Here is a 22,675-nt window from a genome sequence, read left to right as displayed (position 1 = left end):
GTGTGTGTTTATGTTTGAGTGTGTGTGTGTGTGTGTGTGATGGCAGTTTTGGTCAATTAGATACTTGCAATATGTGTCTTTTTAAACGGTTGTTCTGACTGAATTTTATATACAATTTAAAATATACTCATAGTAGGCCTATATACATACACTAATACTCAATGTGATGAGTTTATTCTCAGTATATTGTGTTTGGCAAATGTGTTGCATGAAATATCATTAATGCTTTATATTTTTGACTATCCTTACAAAATACTAATATGCTTTTTTTTTTTTTTTTACCAGGGACATTCATGATATCATATGGTAATACCAGGGTACTTTTATATACTCCAAGGTGCTGATGCTGAATGATTATCATGGTCATTTACCATTGTATTTTCTTGGTAGTCCAAGGTACTTAAAGGAATACCATGGTACATGTCCAAAAAACATGGTGGTACATTCAAAACATGGTTCTTGTTGGTAGGGCTGCACAATCAAAAAACTAATCGCGATTACGATTGCGGCTGCCACGATTATGTAATCGCGAAAACTGACTATTACAGCATTCAATTTAAGTCTGCTCCTGTTGCGTCAATGGTTTCTATTTACAACGTGCTTTTGCAGAGGTTGAGTATTCTAACCAATCACTAACATGTCCGTTGAGCAATGAAACGGCAATGGCCAAACAGAGCCGCTTAAGTTAGTCCTCCGTCCTATCAGTAAGGACAACTGATCCTAATGCGCAAGTTTTAAACCGTCTGAATGCCCAGATGCTTGCTTTATGTTCCACCTCTGTTCGCGGTGGCACACTAAAATTAATACTGAAGAAACATCACCTGACACTCGAAAAGAAGCTGTAGAACAAGAGCGAAAAACACTTTGGAATTATTTTGTATTCATTGCGTATCGCACCGCTCGCTTTGAACGTAGATGTTAAATACGCTGCAAATGAGCAACACGACAAAAATAAAACGATCCCGTTCCAATCAAGGCATAGACGCGGTGTAAATAATTGATTTATTATGCTGATTAGACGGCTTTGTTTTTAATGAGAGCATTCGCGAGAGTGCAGAACTTCGTGTGGAGCGTCACTGAGCTCGTGTCGAAATGCAGGTCTGAAACCTGCAGTGAGTGACAGCAGTCATTGTAATGGGAGAGTTTGTCGCGTTGCTCGATCTAACGAGATGAATGGTCCCCTGTCTCGTACTGAACGCATTAACTTGGTCAATTTAAATCGGCTGTAAAAAAGTTTGAATATTGAATATGTCATATTGTTTACTGTATGTGGACTAATTAAGTAATTTAGCAATAATTTAATTCTATACCATAGATATCCATTTAAAATAATTTTTATTTGGCCTAACAATAACAAACGTTATTACAATATTTAATGCTTAAAAGATGCTTAAAAGAAACTAGAGCGTAGCTCAAATCCACCATTGAAATCTGCTACTCTGAAGAATCGCACGGTTGCTTACTTTTTGACGTCACGGTAATTTAATATTTTAAGTGACATTAATAATCGCGATTACAATATCAAGGGCAATAATCGACAATTATTACTTTTGCTGTAATCGTGCAGCCCTACTTGTTGGTATCTTTTAAGGCCAATTTCCATTTAGTCTTCAATAAGATCATGTCAACCACCTTAATGCTCCAAAAACTCCTTAAAATTGGTATTCAGGTGTATTATAATAAACGTTTCAAATGGAATAACATTGCAAACATTGTAAATCATAAATGTCTCAAAGACATCCAGGAGGAAATGTCTTATAGACGTGTTGCAGATGAGCAAAAAAACTAAACATTTTTTTTACTTCTTTCGGATATAAACGCAAGTAGACCCATAGACGTCTGTGTGATGTACGTGTGCTATCAGTGTAGAGTTTTAAATCCTATTATTGTACCTGTATCGCATCACTCATGCTGTTGTAAAGGAATTACTTGGTTAATTTTAGACAAGAGCTTATTTCCTTGTATCACATTTTCCAGTGAGTGGGTGATGCCTCACCATGGGATGGGTTTAGACTTTATTTCTATTTGAAATTTACATCCATACTCTTAGCAAAGTGATTTTAGTCCATCAAATGGAAAATACACTAAGTAATATACCATTTTAGGCCAGCATTTCTTAGTGTAAACCTTTTTGAATGGATGTTATAATTGTACCTGTCAATGCCCTCTCACTGGTTGGGACAAAAACAAACTAATGAACATCGTTACAGTTATGCTCCAAATTCCTAGCTGTTTTCAAGGTGCGAATGTTCACATGACTTAAGTTCACTTGCAGTCACTAGGGCAGTTGGAACGTAAATGGACCTCTTTCTTGGCTACATTGTTTTTACTTCATTGGTTTAAACATCCCTATCAGCAATAACGTCTCATAATCAAATTACGCCATTTGCCAAGTGTTGACATTGCATCACAATGCCTGTTAAGTGGTTTAGATTGACCAGTATTTCTCCATGTAAAGCGATGATCTCATAGTTTTGTATTAAGGTCCTTACACATGCAGGTCATGTTATCTTTTACCACTATTTTTATCCCAAAGTATCAGCATACAGTATCCGATACTGCAGTCTTAGTACGCATGCGTCAAAAGCATCCGTATGGGCTCGCGGTCAAAAGAATGTACTTGGGAAGGCTGAGCGTTCAACTTTGCACGTGACAAAACGGCATGCTTAAAAACGTAATTGTACACTAGCCATAAGATGGTTTGCTGGTTTAGGCTGTTTTGGTGTCTTAGTCAGGCCTAGCTAGTTTAAGATGAGGTCCCTGGCTGGCCTTAGCTGGTTTTTGCTGGTTTACCCACCTTGGCCAAATTGGGATTAGCTGGATTATGCTGGTCTGTCTTTTGTCCTAGATTGACCAGCAGACAAGGGCACAAAACCCATCTAAAACAAGCAAACAGATCAGCTTGACCAGGGTGGGAATCCCATTAAGACCAGCAAACCATTTTAGGCTTGTTTTAAATGTTGTTTTTATAGGGCTTTGATTTTAGTTTTCTTACAAATTAGGTGGGCTTCATTACAGACAATCTAGTCATAAAGACCAATTCCTGGTTTATTTTGGGAGTTGGATTTGTACATTGGATTAATTTGTGCTTGAACACACCCTCAATATTCTGTATTTTCTGCATTTTTCTTTTGTTTTTAGAGGTAGACACAGAAGACAATACGGGATGTCATGTGGTTCTGTGTAATGTCATTTAAATGGAATGGTTCTACAGAAGTCAGCTTGTGGTTTACTTGCTACTTTCATTTCTCTGCAAACACCCACTTGTCTCATTTAGTACACTTGGACTTTGTATTCCCCACATGCTTTTTGACCAAAATCTCACTTCCATTCAAGTCCACTAATTTTGTAAGCAGTGAAACCCATAGTTTGCTCAAGTCTTGCAAAATTGGTCGATTCTATCAGAGGCTTTTCTTAAATGATTATGACTTCCCTTAGTGCAGTGCTGGCAACTTAATTACCCATCTGTGCAGATGGTCAACAGATAGAGTGGCCACCTTGTGCGTTTCAGACCGTGAAAGTTTCTTGTCTGTCCATTTGCTTATGTAATGAAAAGAGAGCTGATATTGTCTATATCATGTTATGCTGGTGTGGTCCAAGAAGCGGTATGTCCTGTAATCGAGTAAACATTCTGTCAGGTATATTTAATCTTCTCCCTTAGAACTTGCTGTCTTGTTTTTAAACTGGAGTACAGAATGAACTGAGATGTTCAGATATAAATAAGTTGTTATAAGTTCTACTAAAACAGACAATATAACAGAGACGTTCAAGTAGATTGGATCTGCACTTGCCTGTTATCTAAATAGAAAGTTGCTTCCTTGGGGCGTTACCAATTTTTTCCTCCGAGTGAACTCCCTTCCCTTATAACAAGACTTTGACAAAGATTTGTGTACCAATTTGGCATTGACAAAGGTGTAGTGCAAGCCTAGCTTTGTTTCTATTCGTACATGAGCCAATACATGACCATTGACGAAAATGAGCCCTTGTACGTTAGGCTGGGGATGACTTATCCTGATTGAACATATCATAAGGAGGTCAGGGGTCAGATGGAGAACAGGCTCAGTGGTGAATGAATTGGAACTTGCTGTGGCCCACATCTTGGTCACAAGGATGTTTTGTTACTTGCATAACTATCAGTGCAATAAGAATGTTCCAAATTTTGGTGATCGGTTTCCAATTTTTATGTTGTTCAATTACCATTATGCGCAATATTATCAATCTGAATTGTTTCAAATGTACTGTATTTTTTTTTTAAACAACGTTCACACTAAAGAGGCTATCTAGAATTTGTATACTACTTTAGGTAAAACGGGGCATGTTTGAAACCTAAAGGTCCGACATGACCCAACAAACTGTTGTTTCAGGTCAGGTATTCATGTACATCGATTACTTCATAACCTAACGAGTTTGCGTAATGTTCTGATTTGTAATTGTACATTTATATTTTAATTTCAACATGACTCATTTTGTGCAAATGCGCTCCATCTTCACATTAGAGTTTAGAAAGCTGATGGAGAACTATTTCGAGTTTGGTCTTAAAATTTGACCCATGCTGTTTTGGTTGGGTTGGGTGCAAGGGTCTCCTTTAAAAGCCAGGTTTGAGCTTCAAACTAAATGGGTAAAATTTACCCCAAAATTAATATGGTCACATACTTGCCCTCAAGTTTCTACTCAACCTGCTTCTAATATTGTTTATCAGACAAAAAAATACGATTTGGCTACTACGCGGTATATTGTGCATCCTTAAGCATCTGCAAGTCCTTTTTTGTAGCTTTCCCATGTGCATTACGATGTTTACCTTCTGCACTATCTCAAAGAGAATTGGTGAACCACTGGCTTTTGTATTGTCTACAGCCATTCTTACTTTGCATTCCTCTGCAGTCCTTCAATGGCTTTTAAATGGGCCATTATAGTACTACACCATCACCCGCCACTCCGCTCGTTTCCATTGAAGCATTATTTTCCACGGTTGGAGGTGAGCGGAGTGGGCCGGCAAAGGCTTTTTTACTACCTCGGTCACCCCCTTGGCTTCATTGTCCTCATTATCTCATTTTTCCGACTGCCTGGCTGAGCACTGCTTGTGTAATGGAGTAGCTGTAAAGGGAAACCTTTAGACCCAGTTGCTTGAAATCTTGTTTGGCTACTCGAGAGAAGTTTAGTAAGTCCAGGCACTTGAAGTTTCTTTGGAGAGCTCTGGCTTTGTTATGGATGGTGAAAAGGACCCAAACCACATGGGCACAATGGTGTGTGAAGACGTAGAAAGGTAAGCTGGATTTGCCTGTTAGCCATGTGCTTCCGTCAAGGTGATGTATATCCATGACTGGTGTTACAGCAGCTGGGAATACGTCGTAGAACAGCTGCAGAGAACATTTGACATCACGTTTGTTTTTGTTTTTTTGCGGAACAATTTTGTAAAAAAAAAAATTAATTAAGAATGGAAATTCCTGGTCTTACGGGAAGCTATCAAGATGGCACCACGAATGGCAGCCTCGGTGTGGAGCTCTCCAGTTCTTTTGTTGTTTTTGTTTGTTTGTCCTGTGTTCAGTCACTTTTTCCAATCAGTTTTAGTATTATTGTGTACTATCAGTGCAATAAGAATGTTCCATTTAGTGATGTACCAATACAGAAATTCTGATGATCAGTTTCCAATTTTTATGTTGTTCAATTACCGTTATGCGCAATATTATCAATCTGAATTGTTTCAGATGTACTGTATTTTTTTTTAAACAACGTTCACACTAAAGAGGCTATCTAGAATTTGTATACTACTTTAGGTAAAACGGGGCATGTTTGAAGCCTAAAGGTCCGACATGACCCAACAAACTGTTGTTTCAGGTCAGGTATTCATGTACATCGATTACTTCATAACCTAACGAGTTTGCGTAATGTTCTGATTTGTAATTGTACATTTATATTTTAATTTCAACATGACTCATTTTGTGCCAATGCGCTCCATCTTCACATTAGAGTTTAGAAAGCTGATGGAGAACTATTTCGAGTTTGGGCTTAAAATTTGACCCATGCCGTTTTGGTTGGGTTGGGTGTAAGGGTCTCCTTTAAAAGCCAGGTTTGAGCTTCAAACTAAATGGGTCAAATTTACCCCAAAATTAATATGGTAATTTACTTGCCCTCAAGTTTCTACTCAACCTGCTTCTAGTAATGTTCACACTAAAGAGCCTATCTAGAACTTGTATACTACTTTAGGTAAAACGGGGCATGTTTGAAACCTAAAGGTATTCACTTTTTATTTTTTTATTTTTTTTATTGTTGCTGTATTTGTGCACTGGAAGCTTCTGTCACCAAGACAAATTCCTTGTATGTGTAAGCATACTTGGCAATAAAGCTCATTCTGATTCTGATTTACAATATTTGTACTTTTTCTTGTGAAGTCACCTGAAACTAGTTCATGGGAAGTTGTACTTTTCGTAAAAAGCCAGCAAAAATAATTTGAGTAAACTGTTGTTGTTCTTGAACAGAAACCAAAATCACTTGTGTCTTACGGGAACATATTTGCAATATTTGTATTGTAATCCCAAAAATATCTTGTGCAGACATCAAAAATAAATTGACGAGTGTGTGAATCTGTACTTCTGATGTTTTCTTAAAAGGAAAAAAAAAAAGTACAAACAATTAGTCATTTAAAAAAACTGTCTCCGTACAAAGGGAAGTGTGATAAAGTTCAAGGCTTTTTCTCACTGATAACATTAAGCACATTTCCTTGTTTGGCATATTATGAAGTGCCTTAAGCCATTGTGTTCAACACTAGCAAAAACCTGAGTAGATGTCCTGTCTTGATTGTTATTTTTAGTTCTTGCGTAGTCCTTGCATTTTATCTGGGGTATTCCAATGAATCAACGGGATATTAGACTCTCTTGTGTCTATTGTGAATCACTGTGTGACTTAATAGAAGTTGGGGAGGCTATAACACTCAGTGTAAATGGGAGAATGCAATGCAAACACAATATTATGGCACAAATAGATGTGTAAACAGAACCTATAGTGTCTAAATAGGATCTTCATGTCTTTTGATTATTATATTCTTACGGGGGAAAAATGGAACATGGCCCTTCGCATAGATTAATCAGTTCATTTTCCTAGTGGAGTTGGGTCAAATGTCTTAACTACAGTGTTGTTTGTTAGGATTGGGTGATTTGAATTACATAACACATGCAAATGGTCAAACCCTACAAATTTTATCAGAAGAAAAATGCCTGTATTTTCATTGTTTGCTTGTAACATTATTTTCATGGTAACATATTTCACCATACAATTATAATTTCTGTAATGCATCTGAAAAAAATAAATAATTTAGCAACCTTTTTTAATTCTCATTATTAATAAAATAATTGGAACAGTTTTTTTTTTTTTTTATTATTACAGTAAAAAAAAAAATTTTATACATTAGGGCTAATACTATATTAATGTACAAATGCTAAAATGAATTTCTTTTACAATACATTCATGAGAATTTGGTATCGGGTCAAGAAAGTAGTCACAGTACAAATTTATTAATTCTCTTAAAGGTGCAGTATGTAAGATTCAGAAACCCTTGTTATTAATGACACCTGTGGCCGTTAAATGAACTCCAGCCTACCTGTTGCTCGCGCTCGTGCACACACTCCATAGGGACGCGAGCGAGCATCTGACAAAACAATGACGTAACGTACAAAGAGACTGAACGTGATCCACCGACATCATGCTGACAGATGAGGTAGCATAATTAAAATTACACAGTTATGATTGTTTTAATACAAACTTTGAGACTGTATATTATATTTGACTCTCCAGTGCTGGAACAGGGCTAAAACAAAGTGTGGATATAGGTCTGACTATGCAAGACTGTAGTTTGAAGTAATCACTTTTCTTTGCATGATACATAGGCTATCGTATAAATGCAGTCAATGTCGACGTTAGCTAACTAGCCAGCTGTATCAATAGCCGTTAGCTAAATGTGGTGGATGATACCACCTTTCTGCAAAATGCTGGAACTAGACTGCTTTACCTACTTGTGTTTCCCCTAAACACCCACAATGGGGCAGTAGTTTCCCTAAATATCACCATCAAGTCCAAATGTACCCAACCTCAGAAATGCAGAAACAACTCTCTGATGGTTTGACAATTCTCACTTAACTGGAATTACAGCTTGTGGGTAGAGGAAGTTGACCACTGCTAGAAAATGAGAAGCAAGAACAGGGTGTTGGTGAATTTGTTTCTAAAATTATTTGATTTTGTTTTAAGTTCAATCCCAATTTGATTCAACAGTGTTTCTAATGTATTTTACAATTGCAGTCTTAAAAGTGAACATTTTGTCATTTACTCATTCCCTTATATTGATGACAGTTGTATTTTTGGGTGAACATTCCCTTATGCAAGAAACTTTAAACCCTATTTAGGGGCATTGGTGGTAAACTTAGCATTGCCTTTGCTTTTATTTAATAGTTTCATTTTATAGCATGCATTGTGCATGGTCAAAAATATAGGCTCCACATCTCTTCTTTACACCGATGTCGTCTGATTTGTCCTTTGAACATGTAGGAGTGAAAATGTTTGTAACCTGATACCTGCCACTTCTTGGCGTTTCAAAAATGCTTGAACGAAAATGTTATTTCAGCTTATCATTTGTAATTACATATGTGAAATTTATTTGGGTTATTTTCAGGAACTAATCACTTTCTTTTTGTTTTCTTTCATGCCGTAAACTCTATCCTTCCCCCCGCTAATGACTTTGGAATGTTTGCGTGCCATTCGAAGCTCGTTTGTAGCCATCACGCCCACCATAGCTAGATGCCTTTACTGCAACTCGTTAAAAACGTGTTGAAGTTACGCATACTCTGCATGCCTTGTCATGTGACTTCATATGACTATTTTATTACATGTCTGGTCATGTGCTGTCTTTTAACCTATACCTTTAAGCAACATATCACACGTTTGTGCTTGAGATAGATCGTAATTGTAGTTTGTCTTGTGCTAACTTTGGCCTCTTATCTGAATCTAGGGTCAGGGACGGTTGCAGGAAGCACCCTTAATAGTGTATCAAAAAGTTCTCAATATGGACGAATGTAGTCAACAACTGTTGTGCTTACCATTGTGGTTTTTATATAGGCACCAAAATGGATAAACTCTGGAAATGTAGACTTGTTTTTAATCCTCTATTTCAGAGTCAATAGCCGAAAACTCTCAAGACAGTAGAGTGTTGCATTTTGTGACTCTTCACCCTGTGGTTTGTGGTTCCTTTTAGCTTTTACTTCCTGTTGCATTCCTTCAGGATTATTAGGGTTGTTTGGCTTTCACTTCTCTTAAGCTGTCAAGATGTGCAGCCACTTAACATTTTTGAACACTTTAAAAAAAAAACTAGGCCTCCATTTCTTTTTGTCCGACAGGGAGGTGCATTAGTGAACATGTTAATACCTGTGTGTGTATGTGGGAGTAGTGATGGCGTAGTGGACTAAAGCACATAACTGGTAAAGGTTGCTGGTTCGATCCCCACAGCCACCACCATTGTGTCCTTGAGCAAGGCACTTAACTCCAGGTTGCTCTGGGGGATTGTCCCTGTAATAAGTGCACTGTAAGTCGCTTTGGATAAAAGCGTCTGCCAAATGCATAAATGTAAATGTACGTGTGTATTCAGACCATATTCAGGAGGCGTTCCAGTACATATCACACCATTTGAGGTCAGTGTCTCCGCCTTCTGATTTGCATTCAGAGGAAGGAAAGATCTCCCATAGGAACTAAACCGCAGAGACTGGAGAGGACAAAACTTTGCTTGCCCCAAGTGTTTGTTTTTAATGTACTTTTGTCTGGACTCATTCAGATTTTATTTATTACTTGTGGGGAAACTGTCAGACTGAAGAAATATGGCTTGAGGCCAGTTTTGTGGGCCTTTCTCATTTTGGAGGAGTATTTTGACTATGAATAGATCTTTGAGTGTACGATTATCTAGAAGACACGGTGATCATCTGTACAGGTAACGGAATGCTTTAGATGTAATTTGACTTGACCGTGGCCCCAAGAGTATTTGGACACTTAAACCAAACTTGATGTCAAGGCATCAGATAACAAGCGATCAAACCAAGTAGCATTTATTTTAAAGAAACAAAGCACATTTTTCAAGCAAAATGTTTCGCAAAAAGAAGTTTTTTTGTGCAAAGGTAATGCAAAAAGTATTTTGACTCTCTTTTTGGTTGTTGAATGTTAATGGAACATGTTCCTAGTTCATGTGCTACACTCCACCTGTGGGTACTCTACTAGGACTCTTCATATATTCACTAAAAATCACCTTGACACCAGTTATGTAAAACTCATTGAAAATAAGATGCAGAAAAGTGGAGTTAGTTCTGAGGAAAGTTCTAGCATCATTTGTTTGTAGATTCCACTTGGTGTGAAATTTTGTATCTAATATTACACTTGCATCAAGGCCTTAATAGTGTATTTGCCTTTGTGGTGTGTGCTCGTCTGTTTAAATATTACACAACTTTTGCAACTCTAGCGAAATAAAAAAAAAGCCTATATAACCTATAAACCTGAATCCTTTACGGCCACTCTCCTTTTAAAGAAGTGAAGTAATGAAATGACTTTCTGGGAATTAGCTTTTAAATAACCGAAATTGCTCCTATTGCCCATATGTGCTGCAACAGTGTCAAGTTCTTTTATAGGCTGTTACGGCATACAGTATAGCATCACCTCATAACTGGAGCATGAAAGGTTTCTATAGATGATGTAGGTATTTAAGAAACTGGGACCGAGATGGTAGGATATGAACATTTTCAGTCAATTCGCTGGTTATGAGTTTTTGAGTTTGGAGGCCTATTACAGTTTTACAAATGGATTATAAAATTTCCTGTTTTATAGGACTTACTGTAGTGTTTTGCAGCATTCACACCTACACAGTAGAGATTAGGAGGCTGTTGGTTTTCAGACAATCTGTTGCACTGCAATAATAATTTCCATAATCAGTATTATTGTCTTGTTTCCAGGAAAATATCTAAACATCCTTTGAACATGATCGGCTGTTACCCCACTGGCATTTTTTTAAATGTATTTATTTTTTTACTTTAAGCATAAACTTAAAAGTTTTACAAGAATTATGCTTGAAACAAGAAAAAAATATTTGCCATTGGGGTAAGTAAAACAAACTTTAATCAAGATATATTCTATGAAAACTAATACATCTTGCATAATATTGTTTCTCCAGTAATTCAATCTTGTTATAAGGATGTTTTGATATTTTTACTGGACATCAAAGCAAAAATACTGATTAAGAAAGATGTTTTTTTTTTTTGTGTGTGTGTGTGGCCATGAGTTTTTGATCCTGGTTTCTGTGCTCTGTTTCACAGCCGTGTTTCACTGTTTTTACAGTTATGCAGTGGAAGCAGGTGAGCTTTCCGGAAAGGTGAAGAAGGGGAGGATGAAAACGAAGTTTGGAAGCAGGAAAGCTTTCAGTTTAGAGGAAAACCAGCTTGAGCAACAGCAGGGCAAGAGCCTGAGCCGGCAGGTCCTGCCCAGGTAAACCACTTACTTTTATTATTTTTCCATTCATTATCTTCTGTTTGTCCACTTTGCCTCTACTACTCCTTTTAAAAAAAATAAGCTTAAACAGTAACTCTAATGGTCAACAAGACACTTAAAAGAACATTTAACGCATGTCATATTGCCTAGGGACAAAGTGCCATTTTAGATTTTATAATGATTTAGTACACAAAACCAAATGCTTAATTGCAAGTGTTCGGGGTGTTTTTTTTGTAGTTGTTGACCATCTGGTATTTCAGTGGCTGATACTGATATCTAGACACCTGGGTGGCTGAAGTAATGGCGACATAATACAATTGAATGTCTTTAAAATCTTATTTTACACCGACTCAAAATTATTTTAACAGTTTTGAAAATTGTCCAAACGGATATGGTTATCGGCTGGTACTGAGATCTAAAATAGATTGACCAATCAAAATTTTGTTCTAAAGTCCTGACTTTTTTCACAAAATGGACCGAATTAGTAAAACAATTTTACTTTTAAATGAAATCGCATGCATGTTTAAATTTGTGGTGTTTATATTGGCAGGTCTCATACTCTTGATGTCGACAGACCTTTGGAAAGAAATGAGAGCATCAACTCTAGAAGTGTAAGCTTTTGCTGATCTTTTGAACTATTTAAAATTTTGTACATAATTATCCTTTGCCCCTTCCCACTCTTCTAATTAAATTTTCTATACTTTTATCAGAGTTTTATAAAGCACAACAAAACATTCCACAAACTCTTCCCAGAAATCCTAGAAAGTGAGGACTTACTACATGGTGAGTTGAGTCTGTCAATATTAACATATATGTGTGCATTTAGGAGGCTACTTTTTCCAAATATTTGTATTATTGCCATTTATGTTTGGCTTACCTTGCAGGGCCTTTAGACAATAAAGCAGGTGTGATCACGATGTAAATCGCTGACGTACACATTGTTGTGATGTCATATTTTCCACATTACTGATCTCGTTCTTTACTCTTTATATCGCTCTCTCTTTTAGCCTACATCTGTGCCCTGCAAAAGGAGGTGCCTTATCACGGTCGTCTATACATCACCGACAATAACATCTGCTTCTATTCCTCTGTGCTGCTAAAGGACACCAAGGTGATAAAACTTGCCGCACTGATGCATGCAAATGTTGCGCTTTAAATGGTCGTTATCCGTCCATTAAATGGACATGATCTTTGTTGCGTCATATTTGTTTTAATTTCCCAGATAATTATATAAACGTATGTCATTCCATTTGTGCATGTAGATTTGATACTGTCTTTGATATAGCCAGTATTAACATTTTGAAAATCCGTTTTACCTGAGAACAGCTTAACCCAGGTAATAAGTATATAACGGTCGATAATTATCGATATGTCGTATATCAAGTCGTAGTCCATATTTAGGTATGCAATGACTTTGCAAAACGCTGGCTACATGTTAATAAATATCTTTAAAATCATGAACGATTGACTTGTTGGCTCTATTTATTGTTTTTCAGAATTGTTTTTTTCGAATTATCCGGCAATGTTTTTTTAAGATTCGTTAAATGGCAGAAATTTTCGTAAATTTGTTTTACACACCTTCAGTGTAACAGTGCAGATGTTTCAAAACATGAAAACATGTCTAAGCTTATGTGTGTGTGTGTGTGTGTGTGTGTGTGTGTTATAGGTGATTATTCCTGTGTCCAATGTAAATATTCTGAAGAAGCAGAACACTGCGCTGCTGGTGCCGAACGCCATTTCTATCCGAACCACTGAAGGAGAAAAGGTCAGTTTCTTAGGCATCCATATTTGATCCTCTAAACCGCCCAACCTAGTCTCATATAATGAATGTTACTATAAATACATTTTTGCGAACTGACTTTTATGTGCCGTGTTTATATTTCGCCGCAGTTTCCTGGTGAAATGAACACTAGAGGTGCTACAACAGCAGTGCATTTTTTCACTTTCACAAAAATCATGAGTACAACGGCCATAATTTATAAACGCTTATTTTTTGCACTATTACTCACATACTGCTATGTTATGATATCGAAACACTTTACTATAACGCATCATTTGAAAAACAGAATTTTAACGCTTGTATTACAGACTCGCCTACATTTACACTCTTATTCCAATGTAATTAGCTTGCACGGTAGCTCACCTGATAAAGTGTTGAACTTTGGACTACGAAGTACCCGGTTCAAGACCAATCAAGCGCATAAACTCACACGTGAGATGAGTGTCAGAAGCGTAAACGAGACGACGTGGTTAATTAAAAAAAATTTGCTCTTATTTCGCATTTTGTTTTTGGAAACTATCGGTTAGGTTTAGGTGTTGGGTAAGGGTAAGGATGTCTGTTTTGGGTAACTCTCCTTTTATTTTAGATCACTGTTGGTTAGGTTTAGGCTAAAGTTTTAGGTTAGTGAAATACTTTTTACACATTAAAACCTCCATCTAATATTCACCTTAAAAAATTTGTCTGCGACACCATTTCACTCACTTTTGGCGCCCCCCACTGGACATTTCATTAGCAAACTGCTGTGAAACGTGTAGTTCAGGGCTCCCGCCGATCCTTAAAGTCTTAAAATGTCTTTAATTCAGTTTTCCAAAATTTAAGGTCATGAAAAGTATTAAAAATCTTAAATGATACAACAAAAGTCTTAATTATCATTTAAAGAGGACTTAAAATTTTGGGCAGAAAGACAGGAATCGTGTGATATGACCTAATGTGATTTTTCAAACTTCAAAAGAATACGATCTAATTAAATAAGTGTATGCGCTGCATCTTTCAGAGTGAAAACGTGACACTGTTGTATTTTCTCCAAGCACACGGGCGCTTGTGAGTGTTTTCAGCTGTTGCAGAGCAGTTCACAATCATTAGGCCATATCGGAAATTTAGGACAAGTGATCACTAATGATCAACTGTTGATGATGATGATGTAGTGTTGAGGAAATATGACAATGTTTACTTTTGTTTATATTGTAATACTTTGTAGATTATTGTAGCAGAGCACATTTTATTTCCCTTTATCAGTTTGAATGAGCAGCTGGAAGCAATGAAGCGCATTTCAAAATAAGAGTCATCGGTGTATTTCAACCTTTAAAGTTAAAAGTTCCACGCTATGAATCAAATCATTTATTTATTTTCCTGGTTATTGGTATATGTGTTGCACCATAAACTGCATCTGGAATTTAATTAAATTTGGACTCTTGTAGCCTCTGTCTGGTCCTCCCATCACAGGAAGGAAAAACAAAGAACATTTAATATTGGCTACCAATTTTAAAAACTTCTTTCTTTCACATAAAATCCAGTATTGGTCGACCTATAATTTTTATACATATATATAAATGGTACATAAACCAATTTTTATGTGATATATATGTGGAAAACATGTCTTCAGTATTTAAAACTTGCATACACCAATCATCTACAACATTAAAACCACCTGCCTACTATTGTGTAGGTCCCCCTCGTGCCACCAAAACGGCACCAACCCGCATCTCAGAATAGCTTTCTGAGATGCTATTCTTCTCACCACAATTGTACAGAGCGGTTATCTGAGTTATCGTAGATTTTGTCTGTTCGAATCAGTCTGGTCATTCTCTGTTGACCTCTCTCATCAACAAGGTGTTTCCATCCACAGAACTGCCGCTCACTGGATGTTTTTTGTTTTTGGCACCATTCTGAGTAAATTCTAGAGACTGTTGTGTGTGAAAATCCCAGGAGATCAGCAGTTACAGAATTACTCAAACTAGTCCATCTGGCACCAATGTTCATGCCACGCTCCAAATCACTTAGATAATCACATGGATGATTGTTGGTGATGGGCAGGTTTGAGTATTTCTGTAACTGCTGATCTCCTGGGATTTTCACACACAACAGTCTCTAGAATTTACTCCGAATGGTGCCAGAAACAAAGAGCATCCAGTGAGCAGCAGTTCTGTGGATGGAAACGGCTTGTTTTTTTTTTTTTTTTCCCCAATTTGGAATTCCCAATGCGCTCTACGTCCTCGTGGTGGCGTAGTGACTCGCCTCAATCCAGGTGGGGGAGGACGAATCTCAGTTGCCTCCGCATCTGAGACAGTCAATCCGCGCATCTTATCACGTGGCTTGTTGAGCACGTTACCGCGGTGGGGCGCGTGTGGAGGCTTCACGCTATTCTCCGCTGCATCCACGCACAACTCGCCACGCGCCCCACCAAGAGCGAGAACCACATTATAGCGACCACTAGGAGGTTACCCCATGTGACTCTACCCTCCCTAGCAACCGGGCCAATTTGGTTGCTTAGGAGACCTGGCTGGAGTCACTCGGTACACCCTGGATTTGAACTCACGACTCCAGGGGTGGTAATCAGCGTCTTTACTCGCTGAGCTACCTGAGCTACCCATGAGAGAGGTCAACAGAGACTGGTCAGACTAGTTCGAACTGACAAAGTCTATGGTAACTCAGATAACAACTGTGGTGAGAACAATATCATCTCAGAATGCTATTCTGAGATGCGGGTTGGCGCTGTTTTGGCAGCACGAGAGGGACCTGCACAATATTAGGCAGGTGGTTTTAATGTTGTGGCTGATTGGTGTATATCCTACCCTGTTTTACTGATAAACAATTTTAAGGCCACGTTGAATGTGTGCCCCTGCCTATTTAAGTAAGTCTGTGATGCATGATTTATTTTGAAATTGTGCTGGGGGATACGGTATTAATTTTAATTGTTCAGGTCTAGAAAAGGGTCTTACATTTTGTTTTTTGAAACCAAGTGTTGGTTTACTGGACATTGGTCATGTAATTTTCAATCTGGCTTTGGGGGTCAAATGTGACCTGGACATGTTCTTGAGGGGTTTTGTGAGATTCACCCATTTATTCTGAAAGTTTGCTGAGGCCCCCTAGTAGTCCCCCGGCCCCCTTGAGAACCACAGATCTAAAGTATGCTAAAATAGCATTTGACACATTTTTTTAAATGATAAAACAATGACTCGTCTTTGTGTTTCTTGCTTGCAGTATTTATTTGTGTCCTTACGGAATAGAGAAGGATGCTACAAGCTACTACAATCAGTTTGCCCTCACATCAAGGTAAATATTTGACAATGCTGGTGTAAATTATTTTACATTGACATTGCTCTCATGATAACGTTGATGGCTTGATATTTCATTATGTTCAGCTCTGACATGATGATCTTATTCTTCACAGGAGGGAAGTGCCAACAGCAGTCCCCTCTTCTCATCGGCCGAGAACAGCTTCGATCAAGGCAAATTGGTGGTAAGTGATATAATGACTTATGACCATCATGGGTCACAGTTAGCATAAGTTAGCATACTCCAAAAAACAGTAATACAATGGTACTTATTGTTGGTGAAAAAGTTTTGGTGACTCCAGTTTATGAGCTGGACTTGCTTGATTGGAAACAGCTGCACCAGGTGTCACCAAAATAGCTGTTGAGTGGGGTGACTTGCTCCAAAACACATTGTTTGGGTGCAGCCTTAGTGTGTCACCAGTGTGTGACAGTTTGTGTCCATTTGTCTCAGCAGAACTCCAGTCAGTCCAGTCTTGATGACTCTTATGAGGTGGATGGAGGACGTGTCACTCCCCAGTTGGAGCTTTTTGCATCTAGACTAACAAAAGGTTTGTACTAACCCGAAACACACAAGTCATTTATGCTACTAAGAATGTTTTGGCTAATAACTCCTGGTTTGACTTTGCACATTTTGCTCATGATGTGCGTAGATAATCTTTATTACACTTGTTAGGATGAAACAAAGTTGAAAGAGAAGTTTTGGTTGTGAAAATATCTGTGCGCTCTTGTGTTACAGAAAGTAGTGCTATCGAAACCCATTCCACTATAAGGAGCGCTTTACTAGAGCAAGACGAAAGCTCCACCGAAGAATACACAGGTATAAGAATATAATTTTTCTAGATGCACACTGTTGTGGCCTGCAAATTCTTTGTTTTGTTTAAACGGCAATATTTCTTTAGGCATGCATGAATGAGAATGTCATTAAGGTGGCGACATGCAGCTATTGTATGATAGGTTAACACCGATTGTGTTTCCTCTAACTGCAGGAAGTTCATGGGTTTGGAATGTGATGGACAGGGCTCGATCTCTCCTCATCCAAAGAGAAGTTAGCAACCTCAACACACTTCTCCTTATCTACCTGATTCTGTAAGTCAACCAGCCATCTAGCAGTCTACATGATGATCTTTTAAATTAAATATACATCGGTCTGATTAGGTCGATATTGGCAGTGGATTACACTTGGTCTTGTTTGGGATTATTATTAGGTCTTAATTTTTCAACATGTAAAGGCTTAATCCTTTTCTACTGTATTAATACAAAAAAATCTACATTTTATATTAAAATTTGGCCATAATATTGTTTATCAGCCATAACATTTATTATGATTATCGGCTATAAATTAGCCATGGTATCGGTTATCGGCCATAACATCTGTTATATTTATCGGCTATAAACTTGGCCATAATACTGGTTATCAGCCATACCATGTATTATAATTATGGGCTATAGAAGGGTGATAATATTGGTTATCGACCATAACATTTATTATAATTCTCGGCTGTAAAATTGTCCATAGTATTGATTATCAGACATAACATAATGAGCAACTATAAAATTGGCTATCATATCGGTTATTGGCTACAATATTTATTATAATTGCCTATAAAATTGGCCATAATATCGGTTATCGGCTATAAAATTGGCCATAATGTTGATTATCAGCCATACCATTTATTATAATTATGGGCTGTAAAATTGTCCATAGTATTGATTATCAGACATAACATAATGAGCAACTATAAAATTGGCTATCATATCGGTTATTGGCTACAATATTTATTATAATTGCCTATAAAATTGGCCATAATATCGGTTATCGGCTATAAAATTGGCCATAATGTTGATTATCAGCCATACCATTTATTATAATTATGGGCTATAAATTGGCCATAATATTGTTTATCAGCTATACAATTTATTATACTTATCAGCTATAAACTTGGCCATAATATTGGTTATCGACCATAACATATTAATTATAATTATCAGCCATAAATTGACCATAATATAGGTTATCGGCCAAAACATTCATTTGAATTATCAGTTATAAAATTGGCCATAATATCGGTTATCAGCCATAACATAATAATTATCGGCTATAAAATTGACTGTAAAATTGATAATCAGCCATTCCATTTATTATAATTATGGGCTATAAAATGGCCATAATATTGGTTATCGGCCATACCATTTATTATAATTATCGGCTGTAAAATTGGCCATAAAATCGGTTATCAGCCAAAACGTTCATTTGAATTGTCAGTAATAAAAATTGCCCATACTATCGGTTATCGGTCATAACGTTTATTTTAATTATCGGTTATAAATTTAGCCATAGTATCGGTTATTGTCCATAACTTAATGATCGACTATAAAATTGGCTATAATATCGGTTATTGGCTGTAACATTTATTATAATAAATGGCTATAAAACTGCCCTTAATATTGGTCATCGGCCAAAACTTTTATTATAATTATCGGCTAAAAATTGGCCATGATATCAGTTATTGGCCATAACATTTATTATAATTATCATAATTATCAGCTGGCAGTATTAGCGTAAATTTCTTTATTAATGTATTTATAATCTTTTGTCATATGACGATTTGTCACAGTTTCTCTTGTATTGAAATTGGTTAAGTTACATGGAGAAGAGTGTGACTAGGATGTGTTTGTTTTGTATTATATAAGTGGTATCAGTAGAAACTAGTTTCATGTGTCTGGTATGCAGCCATACAGGAATGCGTTTTTTTGGGATGTAGGATTAAGGTGATATGAAACGCCCTCGAGCCTGTTGTTTCGATTCTGTTTTAACAATAACTGGTTTAATGACGGGAAATTGACGTCTTTGTTCTTGGCAGGGTGTTTCTCCTCCTGTTATCTTCTGGCTATATCGGCATGCGAATCGTGGCCTTAGAAGAACAGCTGACGTCACTAGGAGCCCTACCTGAATTTACCCTACAGAGCGGGTAAATGCATTTGTTATATTGTATTGTATTATATTAATTATATCATATTATATAATACAGCATATGAACAAATCAATTTACTGTAAATGCCAACAATAAAACAAAAAATGGCATAATTTATAGCAGTGGGACAAGAAAAGTAAAACTGCTAATCGCAAAAAGTATTTTGTCTTGATGTTGTTCTTGCCTACCCAAAACCTCAATCACAAAACTTGTTCTCTACATCCTTTCAGGTACAAAGAAACATAGCCCAACTCCACCGAAGAGATTTCATCCATCTAGTCTTGGGAAAGTTTGGCTATTGTGAAAACTACCAAAAACTAATCACTTTAGATCTCTTGTTCTTGAAGATCCCCTATCTGAGAGTGCTGGGAAGGAACTTTATTTGGATATTCACCTGCTCCCCAGTACTAAATCATGACCGACTTTGTTTCAAGATAAGAGTATATGCTTGGGGGATGCTGATAGTTTTGACGAGACACAGTCATGTCTTCATTTGTGATTTGCATAAAGCCATCGGTATTTACAGTAGCACTACAGCGATCCACCCTGAAGAACCAAAGAAAACCAGTTTGTTTCTGAATAGTGTCGAAAAATCAGCAAAGAAGCCAAACAGTTCTGCTGTGGGAAAGAATTTCACCTGTTTTTATGTTTGATATTTGACCTGAAATCAAAGGTTTCATTTCGACCAAGCTTGACACTACTGTTGTACGTGTTGGAGCTTTTACGACCATCAAATCAGTCACTGTAGTGTAACAAATCACTTTGTCCCATTTGGGGCCCCCCCTCCCAAATTTAACATTTGTTTGCTTCATCTGTGGTAGGCGCATCTTTCGGACATCCAAATTTTCCTTTTGTGAAGGTTGTTTTTCATTCTTCCTAGATTGTTTCTTCGGGGTTGCGATATTGAATCAGGTTTGGCACGATATTAAAAAAAAAAAGAGCTACCTAAGTACCAATGTATGTATACGGCTATGCACAACAAATTGCTCGAATCAGGTATTTAAAGACTTTTTTTGTACGTTTTTTTTGTTTGTTTGTTTTCCCGTCTTTTATACTTTTGGAAGATGAAGTAGTCCGTAATGCTAGTCTCTTCCTAATCCAAACTGTTAAACACTTAAAAAATGAAGGAGATAAAATATTGTATTGTATAAGAACAGACCTGTTATCGGATGCATATTGACTCATTTTTACAGCTAAAACTGTTTATTGCATGTTTGCCCAACCAAAAGGAGCCTTTCCATTCAGGACTTGCGATACTTGAGTCTTTTTTTTTAACGATTTAACGAAAATGGTCCAAAATATGCATGATTTTTTGTGTACGTGTGTATGTTGCAATATGTTTAAGGAGATTGCTTGTAAAAGAGTGAGAAGTGTAGATGCTTGTGTGATTGGTAGTGCACTTTAAAGTGTAAAGACTGTCCAAAAGAGCGAGCTATATTGTATAAAGTGAATGGTGAAGGCAGTCTGTCGATGTCTGTTTGTTGTGGGGTATTAGATGGCTCCAAGACATCTCGCTCAGGGCTGGGACTAACCTCCAGTTTGCAATGCATTGTGTGTAAATTTTGGCATCTTGATCCTTTATTGGTAGACCTGATCTGCTGGTTTTCATTTTCTTTAAATCCTTGAGCGGTTTAGAATGCATATCATAACATTTGGAATGAACATGCATGGACCTGCCAAGAGAATTACACTGAACTATCTGTTTTCTTAGCATTCCTTGCGTCCAATTTCCAAGCCATACCGTCAATGCATGTCAAATTAGATCTCTGGATTTCAAATTTTATAATGCATTTTCCCTACAAAACAGAGATTCGTGGTTTGGACTGATCTGTGAAGTGGATTCAAATGAGGATTGATTTGCACATACATTATGCCGAAGCATTGCTTTTCAACTCGACGCTGGGACAGCACAGCCTCAAAGTCCCGTCAACAACTGTCTTATAACCACAATGAAAGGATCCCAACTTTTTACAAATTGTTTATATTGCACTATTGAAGTGTTAAAATTGTTTTGTATAAATTTGTCAGTAAAAAAATAAATAATTTGTCTATTTATTGCATATTGTGTATTTCAAAGTAGTCTCCGTGAGACTGGCTTTGGCATTGTTTGAATAAATCAAGTGCTAAGGAAACACGTCTCCATTGTGCTTAGTTCTAATGTGACATAATCGTAATAAAATGCAGTCGTTATTTATCGACACTCAACCGGGTCTTGTAAAATTTGTTTGTGGAACTTCAAGAATGTATTCAAACATTAAATGGCACCATCTTAAGATGCAGGGATGTTCTCATACATGCCTTTTCTAAATTTACATGCATGCTAATTTACTTTGCAGATGGTTTGTTTTACTTCAGCACAAGCAATTCATCATTGTCCCCTAAATGTTCCCAACATCAGTGCCTGAGGTCATTGCTCTTGTGTCAGACTGGGAGCAAATCCATGTAAACATGTTCTGACATCCAGTGGTAACCCTTTCCAGAATAGTGAAAATTTGGCCAGCTCACTTAATGCCATTTGGTTTTGAAATTAAATGCTCAAGCAAATACAGGTGTGGTATTTGGGTGTCCACATATCTTTGGTGATATAGTGTATCTATGTATTGTAGTGAAATATATAATGTGCTTTAGATGACGACACATTTTTAGAGCTTCAGTGGGTGGGAAAAAGATGGCATCTGGTATTCAAACAGGGAAAATATGCAAATTACAAGGATTTTGGATTGTCCAAGTATGATATTGATATCCCTTTTATAAACTCAGCAAAAAAAGAACCGTCCCTTTTTCAGGATACTGCATTTTAAAGATAATTTTGTAAAAATCCAAATAACTTTTCAGATCTTTATTGTAAAGGGTTTAAACAATGTTTTCCATGCTTGTTCAATGAACCATAAACTATTAATGAACATGCACCTGTGGGATGGTCGTTAAGACACTAACAGCTTACAGACTGTAGGCAATTAAGGTCACAGTTATAAAAACTTAGGACACTAAAGAGACCTTTCTACTGACTCTGAAAAACACCAAAAGAAAGATGCCCAGGGTCCCTGCTCATCTGTGTGAACGTGCCTTAGGCATGCTGCATGGAGGCATGAGGACTGCAGATGTGGCCAGGGCAATAAATTGAAATGTCCGTACTGTGAGAC

At 37.1% G+C, this 22,675-nt stretch overlaps 2 protein-coding genes across 3 annotated transcripts in view; one reads left to right on the top strand and one right to left on the bottom strand.

The window, feature by feature from the left end:
* Window positions 1-21,725, top strand: part of LOC127438828 (GRAM domain-containing protein 2B-like) — a 26,325-nt gene extending 4,600 nt beyond the window's left edge. The window contains exons 1-13 of one of the 2 annotated variants that reach the window (XM_051694715.1): window positions 9,225-9,964; window positions 11,356-11,502; window positions 12,056-12,116; window positions 12,216-12,288; window positions 12,513-12,616; window positions 13,172-13,270; window positions 16,487-16,558; window positions 16,677-16,745; window positions 17,015-17,108; window positions 17,297-17,377; window positions 17,547-17,646; window positions 19,422-19,529; window positions 19,763-21,725. In XM_051694715.1, the coding sequence (XP_051550675.1) occupies window positions 9,909-9,964; window positions 11,356-11,502; window positions 12,056-12,116; window positions 12,216-12,288; window positions 12,513-12,616; window positions 13,172-13,270; window positions 16,487-16,558; window positions 16,677-16,745; window positions 17,015-17,108; window positions 17,297-17,377; window positions 17,547-17,646; window positions 19,422-19,529; window positions 19,763-19,778 (1,080 nt within the window). In that variant the 5' untranslated portion in view covers window positions 9,225-9,908 and the 3' untranslated portion in view covers window positions 19,779-21,725. Of the gene's footprint in view, window positions 1-9,224; window positions 9,965-11,355; window positions 11,503-12,055; window positions 12,117-12,215; window positions 12,289-12,512; window positions 12,617-13,171; window positions 13,271-16,486; window positions 16,559-16,676; window positions 16,746-17,014; window positions 17,109-17,296; window positions 17,378-17,546; window positions 17,647-19,421; window positions 19,530-19,762 lie in introns of those variants that run through there. The other variant, XM_051694714.1, reaches the window with a different exon arrangement.
* LOC127438849 (uncharacterized) overlaps window positions 1-22,675 on the bottom strand; it is a 687,566-nt gene that overhangs the window by 427,469 nt on the left and 237,422 nt on the right. The window lies entirely within an intron of this gene.

This window comes from Myxocyprinus asiaticus, chromosome 50 (assembly GCF_019703515.2).
Source record: "Myxocyprinus asiaticus isolate MX2 ecotype Aquarium Trade chromosome 50, UBuf_Myxa_2, whole genome shotgun sequence".
Classification (NCBI taxonomy): domain Eukaryota; kingdom Metazoa; phylum Chordata; class Actinopteri; order Cypriniformes; family Catostomidae; genus Myxocyprinus; species Myxocyprinus asiaticus.
The sequence above is the reverse complement of the archived record's forward strand: the minus strand, read 5'-3'. Positions and strand labels throughout refer to the sequence as shown.